At 42.1% G+C, this 9,461-nt stretch overlaps 1 protein-coding gene across 1 annotated transcript; it reads left to right on the forward strand.

The window, feature by feature from the left end:
* Nucleotides 1–1,641: 1,641 nt before the first annotated feature.
* LOC119301908 (RNA cytosine C(5)-methyltransferase NSUN2-like) lies at nt 1,642–9,068 on the forward strand. The gene is made up of 15 exons (XM_037578902.1): nt 1,642–1,963; nt 2,284–2,372; nt 3,313–3,379; nt 3,460–3,575; nt 4,217–4,283; nt 4,388–4,436; nt 4,837–4,922; nt 5,049–5,302; nt 5,380–5,435; nt 5,856–5,941; nt 6,208–6,300; nt 6,950–7,385; nt 7,502–8,022; nt 8,135–8,363; nt 8,454–9,068. Exons 1-15 carry the CDS (start codon nt 1,790–1,792, stop codon nt 8,753–8,755), a joined length of 2,625 nt encoding a protein of 874 aa, XP_037434799.1. The 5' UTR covers nt 1,642–1,789; the 3' UTR covers nt 8,756–9,068.
* The last annotated feature ends 393 nt before the right edge of the window (nt 9,069–9,461 follow it).

Raw genomic sequence — 9,461 nt, forward strand, 5'->3', positions numbered from 1 at the left:
CACCAAGCTGAACGTGGGAGATGCTAGGGGCAATATCTTAGAGGAGGCGGGCCAGGATCAGTGGGGAGGAGGCAGCAGGTAATGGACGGGGAGGCGTCAGCGACCACAAAGTCGGGCAGGAGTTGGGGCATCGGGGGTGACAGCCGGCAAGCCAAGACAGAGGAGAGCGTGCAGCTGCGGGCGTAACCTTCCTCTCGCGCAGTTACCGGCTATGGCTCTTGTTTATTGAAGTCGGGTTTTAACTCTCTACTTTTGTTATTGGATGCCTAATCTTTTATCATTGTATTTTGTTACCATTTGCATTTAAAATCATCTGTAAACTATATAAGCAGTAGATTTTTTGAAGGGGTAGAAAGTTCAGTAGATTTTTTTAAGGGGTACAAGGCTTGGAATTGGAACTGCACAGGGCTTTTACTACTATCTATATCCGAAGTATGACGTAGACATTATAAGGTGGGCATACGAACTGAACTTTCTCTTAGCAAGAACAACTGCAGCGAACTACATTACCAGACAAATACATTTTACTCTGAAGAGCTCACTTCTCTTATTTCGTTTTGAGTCAACTGAAAGTAATTCTAAAATCATGAAAATATTCATGGATGCAGAATGCATGATGGAAGATCTAAATAAAAAAACACATGGTCAGAGAATGTAACAAATCCTATAGTGTAAATCAGAAGAAGGTACATCAGCTCTGTGGCATCCATAACTTGACAGAATGGCATCATGGTTTGAACGTATTACATATGGACGCAAATAATCATGGCATGATGGCAAAAAAAAAGACAATTCAGGTCTAAATCACAAAAATATTTCATATCCCTTCACTATCTGTTAACTTCTACGACCTGCTAGTAACTGTGCTTACTTTCTAGAGGGTAGAAAAACGGAATGAACATAAATATATGGCTCTATACTCTGCGGTTTTAGTCGCTCAGAAACCCCATACATATATTTTCTGTGAGTTAGCGGGCATACACAGATGAATTTAGTTTCATTATTGTATTGGAAACATGCAAGAAAGCTTACATTCTTTTCCAAGCCCTCATTCATCTCCTTGGACTCTGAGTCAGCTTAACTCCAAAGTCCAAAGTTCCTCTTGCAGTACTGTAGTTATTTCAACTTCTCATCCAGCTGAGGCCTCAAGCTCTCGATTTCCCCTGAAATATCGCGCAAGAATCCTCCTCACAGGCCATCGTAAACTCTCTGCATTCCGACAGCCCTTCGCTGCTGCAGGAGTCATCGGCGTGGCGTGGGGGCGACGGCGACGTGCCGATGCACGCCCCCTACGCTCACGGTGGCCGCCGGCGGTGGCGGGATGAGGTTGGCCGGGAGGTGGAGAAAGGCGCCTAATTTCCTTGGAAGGTCACGGCGGCGAGGATGATGCATATCGGCGGGGGGTTGGGGCAGAGAAGCTGCAGATCGGCGGGGGAGAGCAGAAGAGGAATGGCTCGACCGACAGTGTGAGCCTATCAATCTCGCGGAGATGGGCCCACAGGTCTTTAAACTAGTAAGCCCATTAGGCGTCTGGTGTGAATTTCAGCCCATAGATCACTTCGCGCTGCTCCAATTCGCAATGAGCCCAGCCGGGGCCCGCCTAACCGTTCCCCACCCCTCGCGACCTCCTCGCCTTTCTTCCCACCTCCATCGCCGCCACTCCCTAAACCTCACCACCAAACCCGCAGGCGCTCAAACCTTCCTCGCTCGCGCCACCGCCACCGCCACCTCCCTCCGCGCCGCCGCTGACGGGTCGCCGCAGCTGCGGAGCGTGCGCTAGAGGGGAGAGATGGGGGGCGGCAGGAAGCGCGGGCGCTCGCAGCGTCGTCACTTCAAGCAGGAGCGCGAGAACGTCTGGAAGGACAACCCCAGGCGCCCTCCCGCCTCCGCCGGCGAAGGAGGCGAGGGGAACGGCTGGCAGCCGTTCGCCACGGAGAACCTGGCCTTCGAGGCCTACTACAAGGTGCAGACGCCTGGTTCAGATCACGCGTAGCTTCCCTTTTTGACATTTTTTTTCTCCATTAACATGGAGCAGTGCTAGCCCTTTGATTTTTCATGCATCTTTCGTTTTAGAGCGGGATGATTTGTTGTTGTAGTGCGGATGTGTCAATATAAGCTATTATTTGTAGGGTGCAGCTCTATCTAGATTGCTGATTAACGTATTGAGTACTGATCTCTGGAATGCCTTGCGCTGTCTTTCAACTGGATGTAGCATTACTTATAAACTGCTGATGTGGCTTCTGTTAGATTCTTACTGAATGTAAATATGTGTATACCTTGCAGGGGCAGCAAATTGTTCCTGAGGAAGAGTGGGATGCCTTCATGAGCATGCTCCGGAAGCCATTGCCAGCCGCTTTTAGGATTAATGCGAGGTAACTTTACTTTCTCTGAAACGTAAACATGTTTTGCAAGGCCTGGGCTCAACACGATTGGACACTGACTCAAAAACCAAACCTACTAAATTTTCTGAACTAAGACTTTCCTAATTTTAGTCTCCAGTCGAGAGCAGCTACGCTCTGCCCTCTGCCTTGTCAAACTCTGAGACGGATGCAGCAGCTGGCAGCCGCTTCCTCCTTGCATAGGAGTTCCCCCACGTAACAGTTAGCGTGTATGAACCAACATACCAGATTATTGATAATTGTGGCATACCAGTGATACCGTATTTGAAGGAGAACCTCCTTGTCAATCCTGAGAACTATTTCTGAAATAGGAACCTCCTGGCACGTTTATGTTCTAGATGAAAGACCAGCTACCTGGTTGTTAACTGTGATCAACTAGGTGAAAGATCAGCTAACTTCTCGAGAACCACATGTTTGATCTGCCTCCTCCTCCGAACAATCACTTTATTCGGGGAATCTGCACTACTCTTTGCAAGAGGATCCAGTTTCATAAATATTTTCAATAAATTGGTGTTATTTAGTTTGTAAGCATATGTGGCATTCTGGCTGTTGCTCACTGTTTGTCAATTGATAGCTATTGTGTTTTGTTGGCAAAATTCTGGACTTGACTCCATGGAGGTATATACTCTGTTGACATCAAAGGATGATATGATTCTGTTCTGCTTTGCCTGCTGGTTACTTGCTTTGCTTCATCAGCCACTTAATTACGAACACATCTGTCACCTTCTCCTGTGTTTTTAATTTGCAAGAATATAAACAACTGACCTAATAGTTAGAGCAAATTGTACTCTTTGTATTAGGGACCCTTTTTACTTCTCTTTTATGTCAGGTATAATTCTGATAACTTAATTCTTATATTTTAATGTTTGATTCTTCTATTGTATTGAGCTAAAGGTTTTTATTTGCTTCCCAGCTCTCAGTTTTGTCAAGACATTTGTTCACAATTAGAAAATGACTTCAGGAAGTCGTTAGAGACTGAGGTAATTTCTTAAAAACTTATGCATACATTTAAGTTATGCCCTTGATATTTTCTATTTCATAATACTTTTGTCATGGACAGGTCAATGATGACCATGAAAAAGAGGCTATTCGGCCTTTGGCTTGGTACCCTGGCAATCTTGCATGGCATTTGAACTTCTCTCGGATGCAACTGAGGAGAAACCAGGCGCTTGAGAGGTAAACCGACCTTGTACTGGATGCTGTTTATTTTAAATGTACCTTGCCAACAGTGTGCAGTATAGGCTACTTGACTACTTGTTAAGCTGGTGTTTCATACAAACGAATATATTTAAACTTCACAATTTTCTTTCGCATAAAGTGATGCACTCATCCACCTTAAACGTTGTTTAATAAAATGCAAATTGTTTAATCTGATTGACCGAATCAAGTGAAATCTGTCATGAATCAGTTATCAATCAACTGGCTTCTTCAGTGATTTGCCTCGTAATTCTACAATTAACGGTTCACCGAAACTTGTCAGTTACCTCTTTTGAAACTTGTAATGTCATATTGTGTATAGCATTTGATGCTATATTTTCTTGTTGAAGTTTCTCATAAGATTTTTTTAGGGTGCTTATTGAATTGATAGAGTAGCTGTCGACCTGTAGTGCCTTAGATAATCTGATGCATGAAGCCATATTGCAAAAGCCAAGGACGACCTTGTTTGTCACCCACCCCCAAATTTCTTTGGAGAATAACATTGTGTAACCATTGGCATGCTCAACAATGTGCTGCCATTAGAAATTGTAACTCTGGAAGCTCTTATACTATATTCTAATGACATCATTGTTGATTTAACATCTATTTTTTGACTCCAGTTTCCATGAATTCTTGAAGCAAGAGAATGAAGTTGGTAATATTACCAGGCAAGAGGCTGTCAGCATGGTGAGTGCTTTATGTTTACTTCGAAGATGCCCTATATTGTTTATCTGTGATGCCTTACATATGTTGGGGCATTCTTGTCTAAACGATGTATATTGCTTTTGCAGGTCCCACCTTTGTTTCTGAATGTGCAACCTGACCATCATATTCTTGACAGTATGTTTTATGATTTATCTATCATTACACATGTTGATGGTGTGCAATTTACATACTAAACTTTCCGTTCTTTGAACTGCCTAATCGATCTAACTTTGGCTACTCCCATAATCCGGTTTGTAACTCCATGCCTGATAAAACAGGTGCCGAAAAAGGGTTTAGAGTTCTAGAATGAGTTTTTTTGTATAAATGCAAATAAGTCAAAACAGAAAAGAAAAATAAATAACATCCAACTTATAGCTACATAATTTGTCCATGAGGTAGCTGAATCTTTCATTTAAGTGCTCTTTTTTCAGGTTGTTTTGGCTTAAACTTATTCACAAGTATTTGATACAGTGTTTAGTTGAGGAAAATTTTCTGTAATATGGTAATATATCATGAATTTTGTGACCTTGTGCAGTGTGTGCCGCTCCAGGGTCTAAAACTTTCCAGTTACTTGAGATGATCCACCAGTCAACAAAGCCTGGAGTGCTTCCAACTGCCATGGTGGATTTCGCCATCTTACATATAACGTTTACAGCTATAGTTATTTACAATTTCTATCAATTCTGAAAAGAAAACATTAATTTATCATCTGTTATTAATACTTTGCACTTTCTACTCTGTACTCAGGTGGTAGCTAATGATGTTGACGTGCAAAGATGCAACCTTCTTATTCATCAGACGAAGAGAATGTGCACAGCCAACCTGATAGTGACAAATCATGAAGCCCAAAATTTTCCTGGCTGTAGTCTTGCAAAGTTCTGTCCAGAAGCATACATAGACGAGTCCAAGCCGCAGAGGTTGGAATTTGATCGTATTCTGTGTGATGTGCCATGTAGTGGTGATGGAACTGTCCGTAAGGCTCCTGATATGTGGAGAACATGGTAAATACTGTACCATTTAGCCTGTTTGCTGCTTTCATTTTCTCCTTAGTTCCTTATCTACTGAATTGGCTACCCAGGAATATCGGCATGGGAAATGGACTTCATCGTCTCCAAGTGGAAATAGCAATGCGCGGTAAGGATTGAAAGATACTTACACCATTATCAAATATGCATTTCGCTGAATTGTTAAGTTGGTTCTGTTATAAAATTTTGGTTTTTGAAATGTACTGAAGCATTCTATGTCACTCTTTTGGTTCCCTTGCACAATTCACTATTGGCATTTGAGTATTTGATCACATGATGAACATGAGATAACATACTGCTTAGGATCCAGGATCTTGTTAAGATATCTTATAAACTCTTGTCAGATGCATACATTATCAAGATATGTATACTGGTTTCGATTTTCTTTTGCAATCAATCACGTGATATATAATCTTGCTCTCATTTTGATGGTTCTGACACTTTCCAACTATAACGGATAGATGATATGCTAGGTGCCCTGTTAATGATTTGCTACTTCAAGAAGTTAAGATTGTATTTTTGTTGTCAGGCATTGCACTGCTTAAAGTGGGCGGAAGGATGGTCTACTCAACATGCTCAATGAATCCTGTTGAAAATGAAGCTGTTGTTGGTGAGGTAATTTTTGTTGCTTCACTTCTCTCTCTGATATTTAATAATATACTAATGTTTCATGTTTGATTTGGTGAGGCTTTTTATTTGTATAAATTTGAATAGTTTGATTAAATCATAAAATCGTGTTCAGTGCACAGCAAGTTAATTGTCAGAGAAATGCATTGAGATTAAATCATGTTCATTTTTCAGCATATTGCCTTTTGCAGGTTCTTTGTATAGTTGTTTTGTATGTCTTGTTGTAACATTGCTCATTATTTTCAACTGTATAGATTCTGCGGAGATGTGGGGATTCTGTTGAACTCCTTGATGTTTCTAATGAGCTACCTGAATTGATCCGCCGTCCTGGACTTAGCACTTGGAAGGTTAGTGTGCATATATCTATATCATGCATATTTTCTTGTTTATAGCACTTTGTTTTGCCCATCAGGTGTTTATTTTCGTAATTAGTCTTGGTTTCTTGTGAACCTGTAACTTGTCATCCTTTGGGGAGTCTAGTACAAGCAGATCATGTAAGATGTTGATCATCTTCTATTTCATGGTCTAATTAGGCACCTTATTTACTAACAATAATCAAAACATAGTGTGCAGTGGATAAAGTGGAGATAGGACTTGCAATCACATGTCATAAAGTGGAGTACATCTCAAGCATTTTCTGTTTATAAATGTAATTTCACTTTTTTGCATTGTAAGTTTTTTAAAGAGGTGTAAAAATGGTTATGTAAAGAGGAGAGATGTCCCAATTTTATCAATGTTCTATTAAGAAGAATAATTCCTTTCCATAATTATTTAAAAAAAAATGAAAGTTTGCCTTTGCCACACTTGTGCAAGGACAATCGTGTAGCAAGTGATGTTTTGCTTTGCCCTGCTGCTGTTGTTTTTGGAAACTAGTTTGCATTTTATTCCTTTGTTCTTGATGTTCTCTAACAAAATTATTCTACCCATATTGGCCTCTATACATTGCATAATTCCTGGCACTCTGCTCCCTTCTGTGATTCTTTCCAAGTATTGCAGGTACGGGATAGAGCGTCTTGGTTGGGCAGTCATAAAGATGTACTTCACTACAGGAAGAATGCAATATTGCCAAGTATGTTCCCTTCGGGTAAAGCTACCACGGACAGCTGTACGGCGGGTGGCAGTGTTGAGGTCAACATAGATGCAGTCGATGCAGATATGAGTGAGTCAGGGGGTATGGTAGAGGGAAAACAAGAAACGAAGATAGCGACTGATGACAGCAATAACGGTGACAATGGCAAGACTGAAGAGATAGAACAAGATGAATCTGAGTCTGTTAAAGTTTCAAGGGGCTCAAATGAAAAAACAGATTCAACCTCCATCGTTACAGAGCATTCAAATTTACCACTGCATCGTTGCATGAGAATTATTCCTCATGACCAAAACAGTGGAGCATTTTTTATAGCAGTCCTTCAGAAACTCTCTCCGCTGAATGGTATTTCTTTCGTCCATCTATTCCATATGTTTCAGTTATTATTGCATCAAATCTCATAGAGTAGTAGATACTGGTTCGTAGTACTCAAGTACACTATACAATGAACATAATTTCAGAGAGTCCGGTGGTAGAAGTGATGAAAGGTGAGCACAGTACCTCGAAAGACAAGGCTTTGAAATGTTCTAATGGTCAGGGATCAGATAAGGTGCCGGCTGAAGAAATTTCAGTTCAGCAGCCAGGGGTTGATGATAGCCATGTTCTCGTTGAGCAACAAAACAGAGACATGGATGCTGAAATTTCAAAAGATAGAAGCTCTGAGGAAGCTAAGGTGATTGCTGGTGAGGTGCAAAATGATCAAGCGACAAGGAGAGATAAGAGAAAGACCCAGAACCAAGGCAGATGGAGAGGGGTTGATCCTGTGATATTTTTCAAAGACGAAGCGACAATCAGAAGCATAGTATCTTTCTACGGCATCAAGGATTCATTTACCCTTGAAGGCCATCTTGTGACTAGGAACCCTGATACTAATCATGTCAAAAGAATATACTATGTCTCAAAATCAGTTACAGAAGTTTTGGACCTCAATGTGAAAGTTGGCGAGCGGCTGAAAATTACCTCACTTGGCTTAAAGATATTTGTAAGTGTCCCACTAATGTCTGCTGTTTATCCTTTTCTAGCTTCTGTCAGAAGAGCAAACTTTATTTACAATTAACACTTGTACCATCTTCTGCCCATCCCTCGTCTTTCAGGAAAGGCAGTCGTCAAAGGAGGGTTCGCCATGCACATTTAGGCTATCATCCGAGGGATTGCCTCTGCTGCTTCCTTACATCACCAAACAGATTCTATATGCATCTGCAATAGACTTTCAGCACCTCTTACAGTACAGAATCATTAAATTCCCTGATTTTGTGGATGCAAAATTCGGTGAGCAAGCTTCAGCTTTGCTACAAGGTTGCTGTGTCGTAATATTGCGTGAAGGTACATCACATTCCTTTCCTTTTTGAGCCTTAAATTAAAAGTGAATTATCACAGTTTGATGGCAACTGAACATGTTTATGAATATTCCAGGGCATGAGGATCTAGAGTCCATAGGCATGGATCCCTCTGCAATCGCCGTTGTTTGTTGGAAAGGAAAGACCAATCTGTGCGTCATGGTCACCCCCATGGATGGGAGGGAGCTGCTTGACAGGATCTCGTTTCGTTTCGGGCTCAAAATCCCAAAAGTTGATGATGGGAAGCCCGACCTGAAGAGTGACGATGGATCGGATGAGCAGCCTGATGGTGGCGCCGAGACAGTTGATCCAGATTGTGTGCCTGAGAGCAAAGCAGCAGAAGACATGGATATCTCAGATGTCAAGGACGCCGAGTAGCTCGGTTTGACACCAATGCAAGGAGGCATGTCATGTCTGGTTACGATGATGCAGCAGGCTTACGGGTTTGATGATTACTCTAGTGGGAGTGTTGTTGGCATCCCTTCGTTCTTCCTGTAGGGATTCTATCATATTGCATTGCCATGAAAACCACACCGCATAACATACATGGCGCTAGACTGCTACGGTGCTAGCTGTTGCTCCCCTGTAACGTATCATTTTGTTTTTCGGTGTGATGTTGGTACACGACTGTCGAACGGAACTCGGAACATGAAGGCGGACTATTCTAATTTGTTTGAGACATTTTGATTCATCTTGTGTGTAGGTGCATGCTTCTGGGTGCTTGGGGTGGTCATGCCGGTGATGGTAGGAGAAGCTGTGCCGTATCCGTAATGTCTGATCTCAGTGGTCTGTTCTCTCCGTTGTCAATAAGAGGAACTCGTGCTTAGAAAACGTTTTGCACGAGGACCGTTGACATGTCATTTTGGTGGTAGAAAGTTGGGAGAAGACATTGACGAACGGAAGGAACACCACGTGCACAACTTGACGCGCCAAGGAATCACCGATCAAAGGGGTGGATTCAGTACCGTGCAACATATTTCGGGTAGACCTACTAGAGACCAATGCTTGGTATATCTGTAGAAGGTCTGCCCAAGGTCTTCTCCGGTCCTGTGTCCCTTCTTATGAAGCAAAATTTTCCAACCTC

Source organism: Triticum dicoccoides, chromosome 5A (genome assembly GCF_002162155.2).
Source record: "Triticum dicoccoides isolate Atlit2015 ecotype Zavitan chromosome 5A, WEW_v2.0, whole genome shotgun sequence".
NCBI lineage: Eukaryota > Viridiplantae > Streptophyta > Magnoliopsida > Poales > Poaceae > Triticum > Triticum dicoccoides.

Bases quoted from the DNA above. Each gene is read 5' to 3' on its own strand.
- LOC119301908 (XM_037578902.1), top strand. From the start codon at position 1,790: ATGGGGGGCGGCAGGAAGCGCGGGCGCTCGCAGCGTCGTCACTTCAAG. The intron at 3,380-3,459 runs GTAATTTCTTAA...TGTCATGGACAG, and splicing joins GGAAGTCGTTAGAGACTGAG to GTCAATGATGACCATGAAAA. The intron at 4,284-4,387 runs GTGAGTGCTTTA...TTGCTTTTGCAG, and splicing joins GGCAAGAGGCTGTCAGCATG to GTCCCACCTTTGTTTCTGAA.